General features: G+C 46.2%; 1 protein-coding gene across 2 annotated transcripts in view; it reads left to right on the top strand.

Annotated features, from left to right (window-relative positions):
• DSCAM (DS cell adhesion molecule) overlaps positions 1-26,981 on the top strand; it is a 609,674-nt gene that overhangs the window by 335,753 nt on the left and 246,940 nt on the right. For both annotated transcript variants that reach the window (XM_073584700.1, XM_073584699.1), the window contains exons 12-14: positions 22,342-22,541; positions 22,810-22,906; positions 24,001-24,129. In XM_073584700.1, the coding sequence (XP_073440801.1) occupies positions 22,342-22,541; positions 22,810-22,906; positions 24,001-24,129 (426 nt within the window). The remainder of the gene's footprint in view (positions 1-22,341; positions 22,542-22,809; positions 22,907-24,000; positions 24,130-26,981) is intronic.

Here is a 26,981-nt window from a genome sequence, read left to right as displayed (position 1 = left end):
CATCAGGATCACTGGAGATTGGAGTCAATGGTCTGGCGTTTATGATGGCTGACACTTCAGCCATGAATGTTGTCAAGCTTTCGTGTGTCAGTCTTGCAGATCCTTCCTGTAAGAAGATTGAATCGAGGATTCTCCTTGCGACACCTATCATTCTCTCCCATACACCTCCCATATGTGAAGAATGTGGTGGGTTAAAAGTCCGAGTACACCCATGTACACTTAGGTATTTTTCTACGTTCTTCATATCCAAGTTGGAAGAGAGTTGCATTTCTCTTGCTGCTTCGACAAAGTTCGTGCCTCGGTCTGAACGAATATGTTTGACGGGTCCTCTGATGGCAATGAAACGCCGGAGAGCATTTATGAAGCACAAAGTGTCCATAGATTCAATTACCTCTATGTGGACGGCTCTAATGGATAGACAAGTGAATATAATCGCCCATCGTTTCCCGTTTGCGTGGCTTCCTCTGGTTTGTCGGACAACCACAGACCAAGGACCAAACACATCTAGACCGATGTTGGTGAAAGGTGGATCTGTGCTAAATCGGTCATATGGAAGATCTGCCTTCTTCGGAATCTGTGCCATACCACAAAGTTTCTTGCACGTAACACAGTTAGAGATGAATTTGCACACACATCTCTTAGCTCCAACTATCCACAGACCAAATGTTCTTAAGGCTCCCTCTGTGAACAGACGACCTTGGTGTTTTGTCCGCTCGTGATAATGTTGAACAAGCAGAGTATCTATGTGATGTTGTCCAGGAACTATCACGGGATGTTTTTCTGCAGAACCTATTTTTGCCTCTTTAAGGCTAGTTTCACATTAGCGTTTTTTTGCGCAGCGCATCGGGCGCATAAAAAACGCAAAGAAAAACGCAAAACAAACGCGCGTTTTTTAACGTCATGCGCACGCTGATGCGTCAAAAAAACGCAGCGTTGCTTGCCTTTTACATGCGTTTTTGCATGCGTTTGCGTTTTTTATGCACATGCGTTTTTTAGGTGTGACATTTTTTCCATTGTCTAGAGAACATTCTAGACTTGTTTAACTCAAAAACGCATGCGCAAAAAAACGCAAGCGTGCACAAGACCATGTGCACGCATGCGTTCCCATAGACTTCAGTGTGTTGCTTTTGCGCAATCCGTGCGCAAGCGTGCGCATGCGTTTTTTTGCCGAGACAGGGCGCACCAAAAAATGCAACATGCGTCTGGCGCGCCTGGCGCGAAAGACAAAAAAAGCATGCGCACGAAAACGCAAGTGTGCGCAAGACCATGCGCACTTCATGTTAAACATAGGTGCGCAGTGCGCATGCGCACGGGCGCGCACGATGCGCTGCGCACAAAAGCGCAAATGTGAAACCAGCCTAAGGCGTTCTCCTATTCTTAAGAGACCGTCTCCATCCATGACTGGGTCGAGTTTCCTCAGAACACTATCTTTTGGTATTGGTCTTTGATTGGTTACACAGTCGATTTCTTTGGCGTAGTTTTCCAGTTGTACAGCTCGGATAATTATATTCTTTGACTGCTCTAGATCGAGAGCTGTGTGGACATGTTTACAATGATGCCAACCTGTGCAGCTCTCCTTTTTTGTTGGTGAGGTTGTCTTGTACGACTGAGCTATGTGGGTCAGGCAGGCAATGGCACGAACAAGCAAATTCCAAGTAGAGAACCTACTGAATCGCTGGGATCCCAGGTGGCGTTTCAAAGTTTCCGTATGTAACGCAGACACTTGAGGGCGAGTTTCAACGTCATCATGTGGATTTACTAGTTCAAACAAGGCTGTTTCTGTCATGTTGGGCAATGGTCTACACAAAAATTCAGGGCCTGTAAACCAAATCGTGTCTTTGAGGCGATTGGCAGCAACAAATCTGGTAGCCTGGTCCGTAGGGTTGAGATGTGTAGGCACATATTTCCATTGTTCAGGTGAGGTAGTCCTTGGAATTCTGAGCACTCTGTTGCTAACATAGACATAGAAGCATCTCACTTCATTATGGATGTACCCAAGTACTATCCTGCTGTCAGTGTAGAACTCAAAGTCTTTAATTTCTAGATTCATTTCCATAGCAACGAGTTCTGCCAAATCGACTGCTAACACAGCGGCACAAAGTTCCAGGCGTGGTATGGTGTGTTCACGGAGCGGTGTTAGTTTTGCTCTGCTCATGACAAACCCTACATGGCATTGTTGACTAGTGTCTATCGTCTTCAAATAAGCTACCGCAGCAATCGCTTTGATTGAAGCATCGGAGAACACACAAAGGGTTTGTGTCTCTCGGTACTAGGTACAGACACATACAAGCGTGTTGTATGAAGACTTGATAAGGCTGTGAGAGAATTTCTCCAGGCTATCCACTTGGTTTTCTCTTTTGTGGGAAGAGGAGTATCCCAGTTCGTCACCTCTCTGGTGAACTCTCTTAACATAGCCTTGCCTTCGATGACTACAGGAGCTACAAACCCCAGTGGGTCATACAAACTGCTTATGGTAGACAGTACTCCTCTGCGAGTAAAGGGTTTATCTTCTCTGTTAACCTGGAAGGTGAAGGTATCAGCTTTTATATCCCATAGTTGGCCGAGGCTCCACTGCATCCGTGGGGAGTCTATGCCTAGATCTAAATTCTTCATGTCATTTGAATGATCCTCAGGAGGGAAGGCTTCCATCACTTCCTTGCTGTTAGAAGCGATCTTGTGCAACCTCAGGTTAGATACAGCGAGCATGTCTTTGGCTCTTTTCAGAAGACTAATCGTGGTCTCATTTGTTTGCATCGATTTCAAACCGTCATCCACATAGAAATCTCTCTCTATAAACAGTCTGGCATCTGTTCCGTACTCTGTTTCAACCTCTTGAGCTGCGCGTCTCAGCCCGTAGATGGCTACTGCAGGAGAAGTACTATTACCAAAAATATGTACCTTCATACGATACTCCTTAATCTCTTTGAAAGGATCGTTATCCTTGAACCACAAGAATCTCAAGAAATTTCTGTGTTCCTCTTTAACAGAGAAGCAATGGAACATCTGTTGGATGTCTGCTGTGTATGCAATAGTCTCTACGAAAATAGATAAGCACTCCTAAAAGTTTGTTGTTCAGATCCGGGCCTGATAACAAGACATCATTCAATGAAACACCTTCATACTTAGCACTCGAATCAAATACCACTCTGATTTGGCCTGGCTTTTTCGGGTGATACACTCCAAACAGAGGCAGGTACCAGCGTTCTTCAGAGTCTTGAAGTGTAGGTGCTAACTCTGCATGACCGTTTCTAAATATTTTCTCCATGAAGGTAAAGAAATGATCTTTCATCTCTGGCTTATTATGGAAGCTGTGCCTGAGGGACACAAATCGTTTGTAAACTTGTTCTCTGTTGTTAGGCAAACGTTGTCTTTGAGGCTTGAATGGTAAATGTGCAATCCAGCTCTTCGTTTTGTCCTGCACCATTCCTTGCTCCATCATCTCTAGGAACAGTCTATCTTCAAATGACATTGCTATACGATTATCTTCTTTGGTCTTGTGGAAGACCGTACACCCAAGGTGATCTTGGTCGCAATTTTGAATGCAATCATCATTGGCACGACTCGCTAAGATACTTTGTGCTGAAGTGCTGTGTAGCAACTCCTTTATGAAGTGGTGATTTTCACATGGTTGAAGGAGAGATGGACGTCCATTCTCGAGAGTCCTGGTAAACATGTTGTTAACCACTGTCGGTTTGTGTGCACCTCCTAAACAGACTTCTCCTACAATGACCCACCCAAGGTCGAGTCTTTGAGCATATGGAGCATTGTGCGAGCCATTGATCTGTTTTCTAACCTTGTGAACTTGTAGAATATCTCTCCCTAGGAGCAAGATTATTTCAGCCTCTGGGTCAAGGTTAGGAATCAGGCGTTCTATACGCTTCAGATGAGGATGATACGATGCCACTTCAGGTGTAGGTATCTCTGACCTGTTGTCAGAAATCTGGTTACATTCCAATATGATTGGTAAGGGCAGACGCATTTGGCCATCTATAGACTCGACTACGTAGCCTCTTGCTCTCCTACCAGCTGTCTCTACTATACCGGCACAAGTTTTCAAAGAGTGGGGGCACTGGGTCCTCTGACGTTAAAGCTATCAAAGAAGGCTGACTTGGCTAATGACCTGTTACTCTGATCATCTAAAATCGCGTACACTTTGATGGCTTTGTCCCTTTCGTCTGCCGGGTAGACTCACTAGGTAAATTTTAGAGCAGGACTTGCCTCCTATGAGATTTCCACAAACTTTGGTACACTTAGAAGTAATGGCTGGAGTGTCAGTATTTGAGTCATTCAGCTCCCCGCTATGTTCTTGGGGCAAAGCATCCGATGGTGGTCCAGGGTGTAGAACTGAGTTATGTTCGGTGCTGTCACATTCGGTTCACCTTGCACTAACCTCACAGTCCCTGGCGAAGTGGGATGTTGAAGAGCAGAATTTGTAGCAGATGTGGTTCTCCTTAAGGAAGGCCTTCCTTTCTTGCAATGACTTTTCTCTGAAAGCTCTGCACTTAAGTAAGGAATGTGGCTTCTTGTGTAAGGGACACTGCCTGCTTGGGTCTTTGGATTTGTCTTCTCCTTGACCGGAGCTGAACTTTTTGAGAACTGAACCTGTGGAAGAAATGTTAGTTTTGTGGACCTCTACAGTTGTTCTACGAGGTTTACTAACAGAGTTATTGGCACATGACAGCATGAAATCAAAGCTAGGATCATTTCTAATTTTTGCTTGTTCTGAGACAAAATCTACAAACACATTTAATGGAGGAAATGGTACATTGTAAGTCTGTTTATACCTAGAACCATATGTAACCCATTTGTCTTGCAGGTTATATGGGAGTTTTTGAACTATGGGGTTCACACCTCTAGCAGTGTCGACATATGTCAACCCCACAAGATCTCCTTCTGCTTTTGCTACACACAACTCCATTAACAAGTCAGTTAATTCTCTGAGCTTTGAATAATCCTTGTTTGCTATTCTAGGAAAGTCCTCTATTCTTTTAAACAAGGCACTTTCTATAACCTCTACTGAGCCATAGCATTCATCAAGTCTATTCCAAATTCTTTTGAGGCCGACATCTGGATAATTTACATTAATGTCTCTGATTCTCTTTGCGTGTTCGTCAGACTCGCTTCCTAGCCATTTTACCAAGAGATCCACTTCTTCACTACATGATAGACCTATGTCTCTTATGGTATTTTTGAAGGAGGCTCGCCGAGCCCTGTAGTATTCAGCGCGATCGCTGAACTTTACAAGTCCCTTAGTGACCAACTCACGTCGAGCAAGGAACTTGGCAAAGTCCATTGTGGCTTGATTGGCACTGATGCCAGCTGATGGAGTGTTGTCAGAGTACATGTGTGCTGTGCGATCATACCTGTTAGATGTCTCTGGTTTGATCCAACTGCTGTAGTACCTTTTCTGAAGCGAAGGGATTCTCTTTAAGCCGGGACAAATTCCGGATCTTCTGTTCTGGAGAAAGATTATTGTAGTCAGTATCATCCCAATGTGTATTTCCTTGCTTTTGGTAAGGAGACTGATAGTTGGCTTTCTGGGGGTCGGAATTATCTGGTTGGCTTGGCTTGTTGACAAAATGCTCCGTCTTCGCCTGTGGGTCTGGATCGTCATTTGATTTGGAATGCTGATGGACGTACTCTGCAGTTCGCTGCAATAGATCGTGAGTAACTTGTTGTAGGCCTAGCACACTGCTGTGTTCGTCGTCAGAATATACGGCAGCTTCTAAGGCTTCTGCTTCTGCTATGGCAGCTGCTGTTTCTTTTTCAATAGCAAGTTTCTGTAATGTTGCTTCAAGGCGCTCTTTCTCTTCATCCAGGCATTCTTGTTGGCGTGCTTTTTCTGCATTCAGGCATGCTTGTTGGCGTGCTTTTGCTGCATCCAGGCATGCTTGCTGGCGTGCTTTCTGTGCATCCAGGCATGCTTGTTGTAGTTTCAATTCTATCTCTTGCTCAGCAAAGGTGCTTCTTGCTTTTGCCGCTTCAGCATTTGCGCGGGCAATAGCGGCGGCATTGCTGACGGATGATGTCTTGGAGGAACCAACTCGTGATCTCGTCTTGAAAGAGGATGCTTGTTACGTGTTACGGAACCACTCAGCACCCAGAATATGTTGTGCAGTTATATATGTATAATAGGTTCCATGGGAGATGCATGTCCCTAATGCATCAGCCCACAGGCTGCGCCCAGCCGCCCCCCCACCTTTGTAATTCCCACAGTAAATATCGGCAGGCTCCGGCCACCTGCGGCTATTGTAATGTATGTCTGGCCTGCCGCTTTTCTATTGGCCTGCCCTCTGTATCTGTGTGATATATTCTGTGTCCTGTGAGTAAAGTGTTGTCAGGCTGGAAATACGTGGAGAAGCAGTGATCTTTTATATGCGCCCATGTAACCAAGGAATTCCAGCCAGCGTCCTTCATTCAGACCCCAGCCAAAGCAGAGTGGACCTCCGGAAACACGGGGTGGTACTGAAAAAGGTACCCGAGATTGGAAGACCCGTTACACTGGTGGCAGCAGCGGGATATGATACCCCTTCTACAGGAGGAAAGGAATGAATGGAAAACAACTACCAGAAGTTAAAGAGGACTACATTAAAAGATCTGGTGGAAGCCCGAGGGTTGATCGCCAGCAACAAAACAAAAGCGGATTTGATAGCAGCCATTCAAAGAAGTGATCTTGGCCCAGTATGCGCTGACACCAGAGGCATACCGCCAAAAGTTCCGCGGACTTATAAAACGCGTAACCGATACCCACGCTGATTGGGCCTGTAAATTACGGCGGTCACTGCTACAGTGGGTACAGGGGAGCCAAGCAACCACTAAGGAGGACGTCCTCCAGCTCTTCTTGTTAGAACGATTCTTTAATGGACTAACCCCCGAGACACAGGAATGGCTTCGAGACAGGCGGCCAACGACTCTTGAGGAAGCCTCTCGTCTGGCCGATGAACATCATGATGCCAGGAGGCCTCAGTTGTCCGGATCAAAGATGGTTACTAGGGGCCCGCCCATGGAGCTGGAGGGCTCAAAATCACCGAAGATTGTAGGGGGACCAGCTAGAAACCCGGCCTACCACAGTCCCCCTGGGGCGCGATGCCACACCTGCCGTCAGCTGGGCCACCTGCAAAGACAATGTCCCAATCGGACTCCGCATACCCAGTGGCCAAAGGCGGGAACAGCTACCTTCAGCCGGGCTGCTGTACACTGCTACCAAGGCGAAGCTGACCCGGCATTGGGGGCTACGACTAACCAAGAGCTGGAAGAGATGGAGGAAGTGCTGCATGAAGTAGACCCCGTGCAGGCAGCCCCGGGCAGATAATCGACAACAGCATCGACAGGTCGTGTGGGTTAATGGGAAACGTATGCAGGGACTAAGAGATTCCGGGGCAACTTTGACCCTTGTGAAGCCTCATCTCGTCCGGGACCAAGAGAAGACGGATCGGACAGTGGCAGTCCGTGTAGCAGGGGGAGTTATACATCGACTTCCCACTGCCAGGATTCACCTGAGCTGGGGAGTCGGGGATGGCCTTGTTGAGGTCGGCTTGATGGAGGATTTGCCTGCAGACGTCTTGCTGGGAAATGACTTGGGGCCCATGATGTCTGCATTCTCGGTTGCCCCTCTGGCTGAGACATATCCTGTGACCACCCGGAGACAAGCTCGAGCTGCGGAGGCGGAATCACACTAAGAGGAGGTCCAGGTAAGACATCCCAGCCCTACACGTATTCCCATAGCCAGACACATTTCTTGGGCCACCCCAGATGAATTTAAGAGGGAGTTACTTGAGGATCCTTCAATGGAGGGATATTGTGGGAAGGCACAGGAGAGGAGAGGGGTACTGGAAGGGGAACAGTTTGTATGGAAGCAGGGACTCCTCTACCGGATCACAGAGCAGCACCACACAGGGACGAGCTCCACTATAAAACGACAGCTGGTAGTTCCCAAGAAGTATAGGCAGGAGTTACTGCGAATCTCTCATGACATACCCTTGGCCGGGCACTTTGGCGTCAGTCGCACCAGGCATCGTCTGACACAAAACTTCTTTTGGCCGGGGGTAACCTATGATGTTCGTCAGTACTGCCAGACCTGTGACAGTTGTCAGCGCATTGGCAAGAGGGGGGATCGATGCAAGGCCAAATTACGCCCCCTTCCCAATTGTGGAGGAACCATTTAGCCGAGTAGCGGTCGATCTAATAGGGCCGTTAGCCAAACCCAGTCCGTCAGGGAAAAGGTATACACTCACTGGCCACTTTATTAGGTACACCTGTCCAACTGTGTGTTAAGACTTAATTTCTAATCAGCCAATCACATGGCGGCAACTCAGTGCATTTAGGCATGTAGACATGGTCAAGACAATCTCCTGCAGTTCAAACCGAGCATCAGTATGGGGAAGAAAGGTGATTTGAGTGCCTTTGAACGTGGCATGATTGTTGGTGCCAGAAGGGCTGGTCTGAGAATTTCAGAAACTGCTGATCTACTGGGATTTTCACGCACAACCATCTCTAGGGTTTACAGAGAATGGTCCGAAAAAGAAAAAAAATCCAGTGAGCGGCAGTTCTGTGGCCGGAAATGCCATGTTGATGCCAGAGGTCAGAGGAGAATGGGCAGACTGGTTCGAGCTGATAGAAAGGCAACAGTGACTCAAATTGCCACCCGTTACAACCAAGGTAGGCAGAAGAGCATCTCTGAACGCACAGTGCGTCGAACTTTGAGGCAGATGGGCTACAGCAGCAGAAGACCACACTGGGTACCACTCCTCTCAGCTAAGAACAGGAAACTGAGGCTACAATTTGCACAAGCTCATCGAAATTGGACAGTAGAAGATTGGAAAAACGTTGCCTGGTCTGATGAGTCTCGATTTCTGCTGCGACATTCGGATGGTAGGGTCAGAATTTGGCGTAAACAACATGAAAGCATGGATCCATCCTGCCTTGTATCAACGGTTCAGGCTGGTGGTGGTGGTGGTGTCATGGTGTGGGGAATTTTTTCTGGGCACTCTTTGGGCCCCTTGGTACCAATTGAGCATCGTTGCAACGCCACAGCCTACCTGAGTATTGTTGCTGACCATGTCCATCCCTTTATGACCACAATGTACCCAACATCTGATGGCTACTTTCAGCAGGATAATGCGCCATGTCATAAAGCTCGAATCATCTCAGATTGGTTTCTTGAACATGACAATGAGTTTACTGTACTCAAATGGCCTCCTCAGTCACCAGATCTCAATCCAATAGAGCATCTTTGGGATGTGGTGGAACGGGAGATTCGCATCAGGGATGTGCAGCCGACAAATCTGCGCCAACTGTGTGATGCCATCATGTCAATATGGTCCAAAATCTCTGAGGAATGCTTCCAGCACCTTGTTGAATCTCTGCCACGAAGAATTGAGGCAGTTCTGAAGGCAAAAGGGGGTCCAACCCCTTACTAGCATGGTGTACCTAATAAAGTGGCCAGTGAGTGTATATTGACAGTGGTAGATTATGCCACATGGTATCCAGAGGCGGTTGCGTTACCTAACATACTGGCAGAGACGGTGGCGGCCGCCCTGCTTCAGGTTTTCTCACGGGTTGGATTTCCCCAGGAGATTATCTCGGACCAGGGTACCCAGTTTACGCCGCACAGCTTCCACAGTTGGTTGGTCACCTCTGCTGTAAAGTCCATTAGAAGCGCCCCGTACCACCCGCAAACCAATGGGTTGTGTGAACGCTTTAACGGGACATTAAAACAGTTCATTGGGACTTTTACCAGGACCTACAGGGACTGGGAGAAATTCTTGCCACACCTCCTGTTTGCCTATCGGGAGGTGCCCCAAGAATCCACAGGGTTCTCCCCGTTCGAGCTGGTATACGGGAGACGGGTAAGGGGACCCTGTTGTGAGTTCATTTTCCCCTCCGTCACTGAGGCCTGGTGAACTCCCTATTCTAGTGAAGGAAGGTAGTGAGCCTGATTATCAGGCACCTGGGACTAATGAAGACGATTGGCTGAGTGGAGTCACTGACTGGATTTAAGGCAGCCTACGCCCTTTCTGCCCTGCGGGTGATTTCTCTGTGGACTCTTGGACACCAGTCTGATTCCTGCTCTCCTAAAGCTAAGTTTTCTGTTTTGCCTTTTTTCATCTAAGATTTGTTTTTGTTTTTCTTGCTTTTTGGATTCTGCCACTCCCTGCTGGAGTGTGCAGTGTTCCTTGAGCTCTGTCTTCTGAAAGTACCTGAGTGCTGATTTAGTTTTTGAAGCTTAGTTGCTTCAGGGCCATTTTTATATCAGCTTGTTGGCTTTTGTCTCCGATAGGGTTTTGGCAGATTGCAGACAGCAGCCTTCCTATCCGTTCCTATCTAGGTAGTTTGTGGGCCCTGTCTTTGCTCAGCCTGTCTTTCTGTCTGTGTAAGTGTTTTCATCTTGCTTCACCGTCATTATATGTGGGGGGCTGCCTATTGCTTTGGGGTCTGCTCTGGGGCAGTTAGATTTCCCCTTTCCTTCTTTAGGCCTATGTATCTCTCCGGCTGTGATCGAGGGGTCTAGGTCATCGTAGGAACCCCCCACGGCTACTGCTAGTTGTGTTGGTAGGTTCAGGGGTCTGCAATCTGATAGTTGCCAACTTCTCTGGTTTTCAGGACTTAGCTAGCATTTCTGTTTTTGCCTCCTACGGTGACTCAATCATAACAGAATCACCCGCCAAACCGCAGATCCTGGGGTACTCAATAGCAGGAAAGAATTGTGTATAAAAAAAAATAAATAAAAGGTGTGTGCATATTCTTTCCTCTATATCTCTGAGGCCGTAAGGGGAATTTTTTTTTCTCTCAATGGAGATAAAGCAAGTGTCTGATCATGTGGAGCAGCTCGCTGCTGAAGTGCGAGGAATTTCCGCCTATCTTGCTCGTTCACATGCTGTTGAACCAAAGATCCCCACACCTGATGTATTTTTTGGGGATCGATCTAAATTTTTGAGTTTCAAAAATAATTGTAAATTATTTTTTGCTTTGAAGCCTAACTCGTCAGGGAGCCCCACGCAGCAGGTTAAAATTGTCATCTCTTTGCTGCGCGGCGATCCCCAGGATTGGGCGTTTTCTTTGAAACCAGATGACCCTATTCTGACTAATGTGAATGCATTTTTTCAAGCCTTGGGGTTGCTGTACGACGAACCTAATGCTATTGATCAGGCTGAAAAGACCCTGTTAGCATTGAACCAGGGTCGAGAATCTGCAGAGTTGTACTGTCAAAAGTTCCGAAAGTGGGCGATCCTTACTACCTGGAATGATAGTGCCTTGGCTGCTCTCTTTCGGAAGGGTTTGTCAGAAGCCGTAAAAGATACTATGGTGGGATTTCCTGTTCCCTCTGGTCTGGACGATTCTATGTCTTTAGCCATTCAGGTTGATCGGCGTTTACGTGAACACAGGATTACACGAGAGGTGTTGCCACCGGTTGAACAGACGTCTGAACCTATGCAATGTGATAGAGTTTTGTCTAAGGCGCAACGTCAGGAATTCAGAAGGCGTAATAAGCTGTGTTTTTTCTGTGGAGATGCCTCACATGTTATTTCTGTTTGTCCTAAACGTGAGAAACGCTTTGCACACACGTTTTCTGTTGGTGGGGTTCAGCCTAAGTTTCTTTTGGCGATTACTCTGATCTGTTCCCTGTCCACATTTTCCGCCAAGGCTTTTGTGGATTCGGGAGCAGCGCTAAACCTAATGGACTTGGATTTTGCTAAACGTTGTGGATTTCCGTTGACACCTCTGCAGACGCCTATCCCTTTGAGGGGGATTGATGCTACCCCTCTGGCTAAAAATAAACCTCAGTTTTGGACCCAGGTGGTCATGCGGGTCGCCCAAGACCACCAAGAAAATTGCAGATTTTTGGTGTTGCATGGTCTGCATGATGCCGTTGTTCTGGGGTTTCCCTGGTTGCAGATTCATAATCCAGTTTTGGATTGGAAGTCTGTGTCTGTGGTGAGTTTGGGTTGCCGGTGTACCTTTAGTGAGGCTCTGGTTTTTTCCACCTCTCCTCAGTCGCATGAGGTTCCTGACTATTTGGCGGACTACTATGATGTATTTAGTGAGAATGAGTCTGCGTCCTTGCCTCCTCATAGGAGTTATGACTGTGCAATTGAACTAAACCCGGGGTGTAAATTTCCTAAGGGTCGGCTCTTCAATTTATCTGTACCCGAGCACGAGGCTATGCGGTCCTATATTAAGGAGGCGTTGGAGAAGGGTCATATTAGACCATCCTCTTCACCCTTAGGTGCCGGGTTTTTTTTTGTGGCCTAGAAGGATGGTTCTTTAAGGCCTTGTATTGATTATCGTGCCCTCAATAAAATTACTATTAAATATCAGTATCCGTTACCCCTGATTTCGGATCTATTCTCTAGAGTCAGAGGTGCTTGCTGGTTTACCAAGCTTGACCTCAGGGGGGCGTATAATCTTATCCGCATTAAGCAGGGGATGAATGGAAGACGGCGTTTAATACTCCGGAGGGACATTTTGAGTACCTGGTGATGCCTTTTGGGCTCACTAATGCCCCTTCTGTCTTCCAGTGCTTCATGAACGATATTTTCCGAGACTTTGTCGATAAATTTTTGATTATCTATCTGGATGATATTTTGATCTTCTCCAAGGATTGGGATTTTCATGTTGAACATATTCGGACTGTGTTCCGGATCTTGAGAGAGAATTCTCTGTATGTCAAAGGATCAAAATGCCTTTTTGGAGTACAGAGAATTTCTTTTTTGGGATTTATTTTGTCTCCGTCAACTATTGAAATGGACCCGGCCAAGGTACAGGCCATTTATGATTGGGTTCAGCCCACTTCTTTGAAGGCCCTCCAGAAGTTTTTGGGTTTTGCTAATTTTTATCGGAAATTTATAGCAAAATTTTCTAGTATTGCCAAACCATTGACTGACCTGACCAGGAAGGGTGCGGATGTGTTGAATTGGTCTCCGGAGGCGGTTGCTTCCTTTCAGGAGCTGAAGCGTAGATTTACCTCCGCCCCGGTTCTGCGGCAACCTGATGTCTCACTCCCATTCCAGGTAGAGGTGGATGCTTCTGAGATTGGTGCAGGAGCGGTGTTGTCCCAAAAGGATCCGGTAACATCTAAAATGCTTTCTTTTCCCGTAAGTTCTCTTCATCTGAACGTAACTATGATGTGGGGAATCGGGAACTGTTGGCCATGAAATGGGCATTTGAGGAGTGGAGACATTGGTTGGAGGGAGCCAAACATCAAGTTGTGGTCCTCACTGACCACAAAAATTTGATTTACCTAGAGTCGGCTAAACGCTTGAACCCTAGACAGGCTAGGTGGGCCTTGTTTTTTACACGTTTTGATTTTGTGGTCTCTTTCCTTCCTGGAACTAAGAATGTCAAGGCAGACGCCCTCTCTAGGAGTTTCTTTGCTGATTCTCCTGTGGTGACCAAGCCTGCCACCATCTTAGGCGAAGGGGTAGTTCTTTCTGCCATCTCGCCCGATTTGAGACTTGCTCTGCAAGAGTTCCAGGAGGACAAACCTGAGCGTTGCCCCAGTGGAAAGTTGTATGTTCCTGACCAGTGGAAGAAGAGAGTGATGTCTGAAGTTCATTGCTCTGCATTGGCTGGTCATCCAGGTATTTTTGGTACTAGAGATCTGGTGAGTCGCTCTTTTTGGTGGCCCACCTTGTCTCGTGATGTCAGGAATTTTGTGCAGTCCTGTGGGACTTGCTCCCGGTCTAAATCTTGTTCTCGCTCTAGTGGGTTGTTGATGCCTTTGCCGGTCCCCAGGAGGCCATGGACCCATATTTCAATGGATTTCATCTCTGATATGCCGGTCTCTCAAAGAATGACTGTTATTTGGGTGATTTGTGATAGGTTCTCTAAGATGGTTCATCTTGTACCACTCCCTAAGTTGCCATCTTCCTCTGAGTTGGTGCCTCTGTTTTTGCAACAGGTGGTTCGCTTGCACGGGATTCCTGAGAACATTGTATCTGACAGAGGAGTTCAATTTGTGTCTAAATTTTGGAGGACGTTCTGTTCCAAGTTGGGAATTCAGTTGTCCTTCTCCTCTGCTTTTCGCCCTCAGACCAATGGGCAGACAGAGAGAACAAACCAGACCTTGGAGTCGTATTTGAGATGTTTTATTTCCGCTGATCAGGATGATTGGGTTTCATTTTTGCCCTTGGCCGAATTTGCTTTAAATAATAGAGCTAGTTCTGCTACTTTGATGTCACGTTTTTTTTGTAACTTTGGTTTTCACCCTCGATTTTCTTCAGGGCAGGTGGAGCCTTCTGCCTGCCCAGGTGTTGACACTGTGGTGGAGAGAATGCACCAGATCTGGGACCAAGTGGTGGATAAGTTATCTTTCTCCCAGGAAAAGGCCCAGCGGTTTTCCAATCGACATAGGACCATTGGTCCCCAGTTTAAGATTGGTGATATGGTGTGGTTATCATCAAAAAATATTGCTATGAAGGTGGCTTCTCCTAAGTTTAAGCCTAGATTTATTGGACCTTACAAGATTTTGGAGATTATTAATCCGGTCTCTTTTCGTTTGGCTCTTCCTGTCACATTTAAGATCCATAATGTGTTCCATAAGTCCTTGTTGAAGAGGTTTGTTGAGCCAGTTGTGCCTGAGGTGGCACCTCCGGACCCTGTATTGGTTGAAGGTAACTTGGAGTATGAGGTAGAGAAAATTCTGGATTCCCGTCTGGCTAGACGGAGACTCCAGTATTTGGTTAAGTGGAAGGGTTATGGTCAGGAGGATAATTCCTGGGTCTCTGCCTCTGATATTCATGCCAAAAGATTGGTGCGTGCCTTTCATCGGGCTCACCCTGATCGCCCTGGTAGCGTTGTTGAGGGTTCGGTGACCCATCCTCAAGGGGGGGGTGCTGTTGTGAGTTCATTTTCCCCTCCGTCACTGAGGCCTGGTGAACTCCCTATTCTAGTGAAGGAAGGTAGTGAGCCTGATTATCAGGCACCTGGGACTAATGAAGACGATTGGCTGAGTGGAGTCACTGACTGGATTTAAGGCAGCCTACGCCCTTTCTGCCCTGCGGGTGATTTCTCTGTGGACTCTTGGACACCAGTCTGATTCCTGCTCTCCTAAAGCTAAGTTTTCTGTTTTGCCTTTTTGCATCTAAGATTTGTTTTTGTTTTTCTTGCTTTTTGGATTCTGCCACTCCCTGCTGGAGTGTGCAGTGTTCCTTGAGCTCTGTCTTCTGAAAGTACCTGAGTGCTGATTTAGTTTTTGAAGCTTAGTTGCTTCAGGGCCATTTTTATATCAGCTTGTTGGCTTTTGTCTCTGATAGGGTTTTGGCAGATTGCAGACAGCAGCCTTCCTATCCGTTCCTATCTAGGTAGTTTGTGGGCCCTGTCTTTGCTCAGCCTGTCTTTCTGTCTGTGTAAGTGTTTTCATCTTGCTTCACCGTCATTATATGTGGGGGGCTGCCTATTGCTTTGGGGTCTGCTCTGTGGCAGTTAGATTTCCCCTTTCCTTCTTTAGGCCTATGTATCTCTCCGGCTGTGATCGAGGGGTCTAGGTCATCGTAGGAACCCCCCACGGCTACTGCTAGTTGTGTTGGTAGGTTCAGGGGTCTGCAATCTGATAGTTGCCAACTTCTCTGGTTTTCAGGACTTAGCTAGCATTTCTGTTTTTGCCTCCTACGGTGACTCAATCATAACAGGACCCCTAGACTTAGTTCTAGAACACTGGGAAGGGGAGGGCCTCATAGAAGGGGTACCTATTGTACCCTATGTGCTGGAATTCCGGGACCGCCTACAGGAGCTGACCCAGGCTGTACGTGAGAACATGCAGGTGACCCAGCGGCGCCAGCGCGTATGGTATGATCGGAGGGCCAGAGAGCGCACCTTGGAAATAGGACAGAAGGTCCTGGTGTTAGAGCCCAGTAAGCAGAACAAGTTCCAAGCTGCATGGAAGGGGCCCTACCAGGTAGTGGGGAAAATAGCCGACACAACCTATAATGTCGCCGATTGTGACGACCCCAGGGTTATCCGCATGTTCCACGTGAGTATGCTGAAGCCCTACCGGGAGAGCCCTGAAGAGGTAGTGGCCATCTGTGCACCTGAAGCAGAGGATTTAGCCGGACTTCCCTTGCCGGATGTCTTAGGGGAAAGGACTCAGTTTAAAACATGGGACCAGGTACACTTGGGTGAAGACCTAGGCCCCCGGGAGAGACAGCAGGCGGAGGAGTTGTTGAGGCAGCGACAGAGGATGTTTTCGGGGAGACCAGGGTACACTCGCCTGGCACAATACAAGGTTGAGACCCAGGATCAGACCCCCTGCGACAAAACCCCTTCCGCGTCCCTGAGTCTGTACGAGAGGGGATGCGACAAGAGATACAAGAGATGTTGCGTTTAGGGGTCATTGAAGAGTCAGATAGTCCCTGGGCATTCCCCGTAGTGTTAGTGCCCAAGAAGGATGGGACTACACAGTTTTGTGTAGACTATCGTAAGCTCAATGAGAAAACAGTGACGGATGCATATCCCATGCCGCGTGTGGATGAGTTGTTAGACCGACTGGCGGGGGCAAAGTATTTGACTACCATCGATCTATGCAAAGGCTACTGGCAGATTTCCCTTAGTCCTGACGCTATTCCCAAGTCGGCATTTGTCACCCCGTTTGGGTTATTCCAGTTTCGAGTTATGCCATTCGGGATGAAGAATGCCCCTGCGACCTTCCAGAGGCTGGCTGACCGGCTTCTGGATGGTCTCCAGGACTATGCTTGTGCCTACCTGGACAACATCGCCATCTACAGTGCGACATGGGAAGTGCATCTAAATCACCTAGAGACAGTATTGGACAGGATCCGCCAGGCCAGAATCACCCTGAACCCAAACAAGTGTCACGTGGGCAAAGCAGAGGTTCAGTATTTAGGGCATTGGGTGGGAAGTGGGAAACAGTGACCAGAACCAGCCAAGATTGAGGCCATAGCCAAATGGCCCACCCCACGCACTAAAACCCAGGTCATGGCGTTTCTAAGGACAGCGGGGTATTACAGGAAATTCGTTCCCAATAACAGCAGCGTAGCCAAGCCCCTCACTGATCTGACCCGTAAGAACCTCCCCCGCCAGGTAACCTGGACCCTAGAGTGTGAGGAAGCCTTCCGCCAACTAAAGGACGCCCTCATGAATACCCCTGTATTGGCCGCACCCGATCCAACTAAACGTTTCCTGGTTCACACAGACGCTTCTATGTTTGGATTGGGGGCAGTACTGAGCCAAGTCGGGCCGGACGGCCAAGAACACCCGGTAGCTTACCTGAGTCGGAAACTACTGCCCCGTGAAGTAAGCTATGCGGCCATCGAGAAGGAGTGCCTGGCGGTAGTATGGGCACTCAAAAAGTTGCAACCATATTTGTATGGACGACAGTTTTCCCTCCTAACGGACCATAATCCCCTAGTCTGGCTTAATCGGGTCTCCGGAGACAACGCCAGATTGCTGCGGTGGATTTTAGCCCTACAACCTCTGGACTTCACCATCCACTACAGACCCGGCAAACAAAACGGTAACGCCGATGGACTAAGTCGACAAACGGAACTTGTACCAACCCCATAAACTTCGGTCATCCCCCAAACCGATCCGTTAAGGATCAGACTGTGTATGCCGATCGCGTCGCTGAAAAGGGGAGCCGCTTTTTCAGTACCACCCCGTGTTTCCGGAGGTCCACTCTGCTTTGGCTGGGATCTGAATGAAGGACGCTGGCTGGAATTCCTTGGTTACATGGGCGCATATAAAAGATCACTGCTTCTCCACGTATTTCCAGTCTGACAACACTTTACTCACAGGACACAGAATATATCACACAGATACAGAGGGCAGGCCAATAGAAAAGCGGCAGGCCAGACATACATTACAATAGCCGCAGGTGGCCGGAGCCTGCCGATATTTACTGTGGGAATTACAAAGGTGGGGGGGCGGCTGGGCGCAGCCTGTGGGCTGATGCATTAGGGACATGCATGTCTCATGGAACCTATTATACATACATATAACTGCACAACATATTCTGGGTGCTGAGTGGTTCCGTAACACGTAACAATGCTCGTCCTTGAGACATGATTCAACAGTTAGGCGACCGCTATGATATCCCTTTGTCGGCTCTGCGTGGATAATGGCGGGCTCCGTATGGTCCGATTACTCGGTCCGACCGTTAGACAGTTGCTGCAATATCCGTATGCAATAACCGTATGCTTGGATAATGGCAGGCTCTGTAACGTCAGATCTTCTGAGCTTGTTCTCAGCAGTTGTGTCACTATACTGTCCTCATACACGTTAGCAGGGTGTGCAATGAGACATGTAGCTAAACCCCCTGTCTTCTTTAAGAAAAGTGGCTGTAAAATTGTAACCTTCTTTTATTGATTGCAGATGTGACAAGAAAGGGTGAAACTATAGGATGCAATAACAGGAGCATTTCAGAATATATAACTGCACAGAGCATAAAATATAGATAGTCTGCAATACACAGTAACATGAGGTAATACATAGGCAACATGAGCTAATGCATAGGTTCCATGAGGTAATACATAGGTACCATGAGGTAATATATAGGTACCATGAGGTAATACATAGGTTCCATGAGGTAATACATAGATACCATGAGGTAATACATAGGTTCCATGAGGTAATACATAGGTACCATGAGGTAATACATAGGTTCCATGAGGTAATACATAGGTTCCATGAGTTAATACATAGATACCATGAGGTAATGCATAGGTTCCATGAGGTAATACATAGGTACCATGAGGTAATACATTGGTTCCATGAGGTAATACATAGGTACCATGAGGTAATACATAGGTACCATGAGATAATACATAGATACCATGAGGTAATGCATAGGTTCCATGAGGTAATACATAGGTTCCATGAGGTAATACATAGGTTCTATGAGGTAATACATAGGTTCCATGAGGTAATACATAGGTACCATGAGGTAATATATAGGTACCATGAGGTAATACATAAATAATAATAAATTTTATTTTTATAGTGCCGACATATTCCGCAGCACTTTACATTTCAGAGGGGATTTGTACAGACAATAGACATTACAGCATAACAATAATCACATACAGTAGATTATAACAAATAACAAGAGGAGTGAGGGCCCTGCTCGCAAGCTTACAGTCTATGAGGAAAGAGGTAGACACGAAAGGTGGGTGGTAACAGTTGCTCTGATTGTATGGACCAGTCATAATGTTAAGTGTGTAACAGTACAGACACAGAGGGCTAATGGATGCATAAAGCATGTGGGAACATGATGCTGGGAACCTGGTTATGGTAAAACTTTTGGCTCTGCCACACAGGGATAGGTTAGGTTAATGTGTTGAGGCGATAGGCCAGTCTGAATAAATGCGTTTTCAGGACACGCTTAAAATTGTGGGGATTGGGGACTAATCGTATTGACCTGGGAAGTGCATTCCAAAGAATTGGCGCGGCATGTGTAAAGTCTTGGAGACGGGAGTGGGAGGTTCTGACTATTGAGGATACTAACCTCAGGTCATCAGCAGAACGGAGGGCACGGGTAGGGTGGTATACTGAAACAAGGGAGGAGATGTACATAGGTTCCATGAGGTAATACATAGATACCATGAGGTAATATATAGGTACCATGAGGTAATACATAGGTTCCATGAGGTAATACATAGGTACCATGAGGTAATATATAGGTACCATGAGGTAATACATAGGTTCCATGAGGTAATACATAGATACCATGAGGTAATACATAGGTTCCATGAGGTAATACATAGATACCATGAGGTAATACATAGGTTCCATGAGGTAATACATAGGTACCATGAGGTAATACATAGCTGATGATTACCTATTTAATACAACAAACGTTATAAACACAGGATTATAACACCTAGATAGTGCTTACCAAATAAGCTTAGAGCAGGCTGTTTAAGAAGCATGAAGAACACGAATGGTGTAGTTTTTCCTAAGACACGTGGAGGAATAATGGCTGCTGTTCCCCTCACAGTGCCATAAACAAGACTATGATGTAACAGGAACAATCCCACAATACATTGCAAATTAAACTAGAATCTATGCATTACATGGCCAGCAGGTGGTGCTGTTACCTTACAGTATGAAATATATGAAGGATTAATACACAGAAAAATACAATGTCTGTAATAATCGAAGACATAAAAAATGACTACATTAGACCTTCTAGACAGCAATTATATGGCTGGACAGAACACCCCATAATACTGACAGTGACAGGGCCTCCATATTACAAGTAGACACTGTACCCCATAATACTGACAGTGACAGGGCCTCCATATTACAAGTAGACACAGTACCTCATAATACTGACAGCAATAGTGCCCCGGGTTCCTAATAAAGATTTACTTGTATTTTTGACTGAATTGCATTAGGTGTGCACACCATTATTTGTTTGGTCTTTTTTTCTTCTTGTTTTTTTGCATTATTCATATACCTTGTAGTGCGCTATTACTAAATTTTAATCGTGGAGGTGCATTCTATTTTTCCATATCCATATTACAAAGGGTATGTGCACACGTTGCGGATTTGGCCCTGCGGATCCGCAGCAGCTTTCCATGCGGTGCACAGTACCATGTAAACCTATGGAAAACAAAAACCGCTGTGCACATGCTGCAGAAAATTCCGTGCAGAAATGCAGCGGTTTATTTTCCACATCATGTCAATTCTTTGTGCGGAATCCGCAGCGTTTTTACACCTATTCCATTATAGGAATCTGCAGGTGTAAAAAGGCAGACGAAATCTGCACAAAATCTGCACAAAGTCCGCAGAAAACCCACGGGGAATCCACAGGTAAAATGCAGGTCATTTTGCCTGCGGATTCTGCAGAATCCGCGCTGAAAAATCCGCAATGGAATCCGCAACGTGTGCACATACCCTTATAGACACAGTACCCCAATAATACTGAGAGTGACAGTGCCTCCATATTACTAGTAGACACAATACACCCAAAATACTGACAACTGGTCACATAGTACTGACAACCACCGTGGCCACTTAGCAATGACGGCCACCGTGGCTACTTAGCAATGACGGCCCCCGTGGCCACTTAGCAATGACGGCCCCCGTGGCCACTTAGCAATGACGGCCCCCGTGGCCACTTAGCAATGACGGCCCCCGTGGCCACTTAGCAATGACGGCCCCCGTGGCCACTTAGCATAGACAGCCACCATGGCAACTTAGCACTGACGGCCACAGTGGCCACTTAGCACTGACGGCCACCGTGGCCACATAGCACTGACGGCCACCGTGGCCACATAGCACTGACGGCCACCGTGGCCACATAGCACTGACGGCCACCGTGGCCACATAGCACTGACGGCCACCGTGGCCACATAGCACTGACAACCACCATGTTCACTTAGCACTGATGGCCACCGTGGCCATATAGTACTGACAACCACCATGTTCACTTAGCACTGACGGCCACTGTGGCCACATAGCACTGATAGTTAGTCTCTGTTGTGGTGCTGTTTGTTACACTGTCAATAACCCTCACATTCACTGTTACAATTAAATCTAAGCCCTTTCCCATATTGTGGCCTAAACGCGCTTCAAAGTTAATGAGGTTTGATCCCTAATTGTTTGCAGCCTTCACCCTGACGCATCAAATCAGATCTCACTGTTTGGCCGTTTCTGGCAATCCAATCGCTGTCGGCCCCTATTAACGCCCCACATCAAACGATGCTGCGGCCGCCTGACAACACGTGTCTGATTAATGCTAATTATCATCATAAGACTGGAGCAGGAGGAACCTGGGGAGAGTTCAGTCCCATCTACTTCTCTCAGATTGGAACATTCTGTAAATACTTATCTTTGCAAGCTTGCGAGCAGGGCCCTCACTCCTCCTGGTATCTGTTGATTTATGTGATTATTGTTATTCTATAATGTCTTTTATTGTCTGTAGAAGTCCCCTCTGAAATGTAAAGTGCTTCTGAATATGGTGGCACTATAGAAATAAAATTATTATTATTATTTATTATTATCTTAACCCTACGAGTTGCTGAGAAAGTTGGGGGACAAGTATTATGGTGGCCAACTTTCTTACTTGCTGCTGATTTAATGCTACCGTTGTAGCTTTAGAACAGTTTTTGTATGATCTTATAGAGCAGTAAAATCCACACAAACTACATTTGTAACAATCTGTAAAGCAATAGGCTGCTCATTGTCTCTATGGCAGCCACTAGAGGGGAAATGCAGCATTACATGCAATGACATTTTGCATTAATTCAACGAATTCTTTAAATACGTCAGAAACTGATACAAAAATAAACCATTGTATGGAACTCTATGGCAGGCAGTGCATGGGGGGATCAGGTAATTGCATCTATCGTATCTAATATCTTTCTGCCTTTTTTTTTGTAGTTCCGGCAAGAATCATTTCTTACCCAAATACCACACTGGCAACTCAAGGTCAAAAGAAGGAGATGAACTGCACGGCCCACGGCGAGAAGCCCATCATAGTACGCTGGGAGAAGGAGGATCGCATGATAAACGTCCCTGAGATGTCCCGGTACCAGGTGTCCACCAAGGAGGTGGGCGATGAAGTGCTCTCCATACTGCAGGTATGGTCAGCTGTCTCAGTAAGTCATCTTCCGGTTAGTGGTTACTGGTGAACCCACTTTGGGTAGATATCTGAATCTAATAGGATGCGTGCCACTCACAGATAGTATCTGCTATTATTGGTTGGAATGAATGCTGCACTCCTCGATAGTTGTGGAGGTTCTTCATGTTCTTCTCAGGTGCAGACTAAATCTAGTGATTTCAGGCCCTGGAACCTGACATGTCAGCAGATATCCAAAAAGTACATGGTTACTATTCTGTTCATTGCAGATCCTGCCCACAGTCCGCGAGGATTCTGGATTCTTCTCGTGTCATGCCATTAATTCTTTTGGAGAAAGTCGAGGGATGATCCAGCTCACAGTGCAAGGTACATGGGAGTAGTAGTTCCCGAGGTGCGTGGGAATGGCTGACGTTGACAAATACTCACATCCTAACCATTACATTTCTTCACTTGTGATCGGACTCCAACACTCACCTTGAAAGAAGACTTTCCAGAAATCACCCTCCACATAAATATTCACATGTATTCAATCCAGGCCGGATGTAGATGTTGATGCAAATGATAAATTCACACAAGCTCTCCATGACAGCACTGTGATACGGAGACATGTTGGCTCAGTGGTGCAGCCTTAGGCTTCAGACCTGTGACTTCAAGCTATTATGTCTTAGGTTAGAAGTAAAATATTAGAGGGGTATTCCTTGACTTAGATATTGATTATTGGTATAGGAACTATAGAGCATCCCATCTTATCACCTGTATTGGGTTACCACAGCTCAGCTCCCATTCACTTCAAGAGGAGCTGAGCTGTAATACCTAAGAACGGCCACACACACAATATGGAGTTTTGTGCTGTGCCGGTTCTGAATACCAGTGGCTGCAGACAGCTGATTGGGGGGGGTGCCAGTTTTCTGACCCCCCGCTACTTGTCTTACCTATTGCATTTTTCCTGTGTCTTGTGTATAAATATGTGACTCTTCAGATTTTGTATTAGTCTAGCCTGAAGAAGAGACCTGAGTAGTCTCGTAAGCTTACAATTTGTTACCATCATTACAGTTAGCGATTAAAAGGTATCAATCACTGAGGACGCTCAAATTTCAATATTTTTCTATCTACTGGCTATAACGGTACAAAGATATATATATCTTTCCTGTATAAAATAAATCTTGAAATTCGTAATTTAAAAGGTTTGTCTAGGACTTGGAATAGGTCATCAATATCAGTTTTGTGGGTGTCCCAAAAGGTATCAACCACTGAGGACTCTCAAATTTTAATAGTTTTTTTTATATGACTAAAGGGATTATCACATTGAAAAGAAACAAGTATCCACACGTTTAATGGGGGTCCCTACAAATTATTAGAAAGGTGATCCCAATCCTATTATTAGATATTTACTATAATGTTAGACTTATACCTTATAAGCACCTAAATAGCTTATACACACACGTGTTATTTCTACCCAGAACCTCCAGACCCTCCAGAAATCGAGATCCGAGAAGTTAGAGCCCGAAGCATCGCTCTTCGCTGGACCATGGGATTTGATGGCAACAGCCCAATCACAGGATACGACATCGAATGCAAAAACAAATCAGGTATCAGCATATTGTTAAATAGCAGCAGTCATACAGGGAGAACCTGATACTGTGTCGCCATCTGCTGGCCATACGTAGTTTACATCACGCTGCATGGTTTTACCTGTGTTAACATTTATGTGCTCTCCACTACATTCACACTGTCTTCCTGCTGGGTGCTGCGGATTGGAAATCTAGACTATGATCACAACTTACAGGACATGATAGCAGCCACAGGCGTACAAGAAATCACAGGACCCTATAGCAAAAGTTCTAATTGCCCCCCACCACCAAAAAAAAGTGAATGTGTGTATCTAGGGACAAATAGGATTCAATAGGGACATAATTACTGTGTGTCCCGGAGTTACTGCGACAGTGTGGAGCCATAAGACTGCATCGTCTGATTGCTCCTACTCCGGCACTGAGAAGAAGCACTTCTTAATTTTAAATGTATTTATTTCTTCTGGCAGAACAGGGGTTAATCGGCCCTGTTGGAAATCCCTGTGTTCATAGCTGAGCCTGGTTAGCGACTCCCTTTCCCTTTATAATCTGGGAATCTGGGCCCTATGAGGGCAGTATCACATGTCCACATAATTCCGGTACTGGAAAAAACGGTACCAGAGCTATGTGTGTCCGTGTAGATACGTGGTACATCTGTGTGGCAACTGTGTGCCGCATGTGTTCCACATCAGGACCACACGGACGGCTGCTGGGGAAGAAGCACTACAGTAAGCGCTGTTCCCCGGCGGCTGGTGCTGAAAGCGGCTGTCATTCTTCTCTCCTGCTCTGCCGGCAACAGCGAGAAGGAGAGAATGAATGAATGAAAACACAACGTGGGGTCCCCCCCTCTGTTTGTGAACCAACCCAGCAAAACTCACAGCTGGGGGCTGCTATTCTCAGGCTGGTAAGGTGCCATTGATCTTATTCCCCCCCCCCCCAGCCTAAAAACAGCAGCCCGCAGCTGCCCAGAAAAGGCGCATCAATTAGATGCGCCTATTCTGGAGCTTTGCGGGGTTCTTCCCACTTGCCCTGTAGTGGTGGCTAGTGGGGTTAATAAGGGGTTAATGTCACCTTGCTATTTTAAGGTGACATTAAGTCCGGCTTAGTAATGGAGAGGTGTCAATAAGACACCTATCCATTACTAATCCTAGAGTTATTCAGGGTTAAATAAACACACACACAATAAGAACAAAGTATTTTAATGAAAGAATACACTACACAGTTTTCAAATCTTTATTATACTCCTAATCCCATATCGAAGCCATTGTTCTTCTGTAAAAAAAAATAATAAACCAACAATATCCACAAATGTCCGCCATGCAGTCAAGTCCCATGGCATAAATCCTTCTGGGGGGGTTTAATCAGTTTACAGCCAGAGCACTGCTAATGCCACCGCTCTGACTGTAATCTACTGGGGAATGAATGTGAAGCAGCTGGTGCATGCCCAGTAACTAGCGGTGACATCACAGAGCCTGTGCGCACTGCTTCCATTCATTCCCCAGTAGAAATGCTAGTCTAAGGGGGTCAGATTCCTTGCAGGAATGCTCGGACCTGACACCCATAGTGTGGTGGTCCACCATCTTGCTGGAAAAACTCAGGGAACGTGCCATCTTCAGCGCATAAAGAGGGCAACACATCATCATGTAGCAGTTTCAGATATCTAGTGGCATTGAGGTTTCCATTGATGAAGACTGGCCCCACTATCTTTGTATCCCATATACCACACCATACCATCAATTATGGGTGTCAGGTCCGAGCATTCCTACATGAACAGTTTCCTGGAAAATGGATTAGTCGTCGTGGGCCAGTTGAATGGCCACCAAGGTCTCCCGATCTGACCCCCTTAGACTTTTATCTTTGGGGTCATCTGAAGGCAATTGTCTATGCTGTGAAGACACGAGATGTGCAGCATCTGAAACAATGGATACTGGAAACCTGTGCTAGCATTTCTTCTGCGGTGTTGCTATCAGTGTGTCAGGAGTGGGAGAGGAGGGTTGCATTGACAATGCAACACAATGGGCAGCACTTTGAACACATTTTATAAGTGGTCATAAACTTGTAAATAACTCATGAAAGAATAAAGTTTTGTTAAAACCAAGCACACCGTTGATTTTCTTTTGAAATTCTCAATAAGTTTGATGTGTCACATGACCCTCTTCCCATTGAAAAAAATAAAGTTGGATCCAAAATGGCTGACTTCAAAATGGCCGCCATAGTCACCACCCATCTTGAAAAGTTTCCCACTCCCATATACTAATGTGCCACAAACAGGAAGTTGATTTCTCCAACCATTCCCATTTTATTTAGGTGTATCCATATAAATGGCCCACCCTGTATAATCAGTAATGTGCAGTGTCTTGTAGGGAGCCCCTCTTCTTATTTTTGACTTGCTCACCTTAAAGAGAGGTCAGTGTGTGTGGACACCCCTTCGGAAGAAGCAAGCATGTGAAACGCGCGTTAGGGGCTTCCCAGACGTGGTCCTTCAGTCTGATTCAGTGGTATGTTACCCTAAGGGTTAGATGCATCTTTTTGCTATGTGGATTGCCTTGCACCAATGTAACACTACTATATTGCACTTTGCACTTTAAAAAACTTTCTTCTTTGTTTATGCAATTTTGCAGTGATTATGATATAGATTTTAAAGAGATCTATATGGGTATTGGATGGTGCTTGGCACAATCTGCAAAAAGGCATATAATGAACTATAGGAAAGGTTGTAGCAGGGTATGTGGTTTAAATCACCAATAGGATGTAATTCTTTCTATCCCACTAGAGGACAGTGTAATAATAAAAGACTCCTCCTATATACCGTATACAAAATTTCTGTATTGATTTTGTATGAATAAATTGTGGAGATTTGTGTCTGCAATTAT

This window comes from Dendrobates tinctorius, unplaced genomic scaffold (assembly GCF_039654945.1).
Source record: "Dendrobates tinctorius isolate UK_male_01 unplaced genomic scaffold, ASM3965494v1 ptg000084l, whole genome shotgun sequence".
Taxonomy (NCBI): domain Eukaryota; kingdom Metazoa; phylum Chordata; class Amphibia; order Anura; family Dendrobatidae; genus Dendrobates; species Dendrobates tinctorius.
The sequence above is the reverse complement of the archived record's forward strand: the minus strand, read 5'-3'. Positions and strand labels throughout refer to the sequence as shown.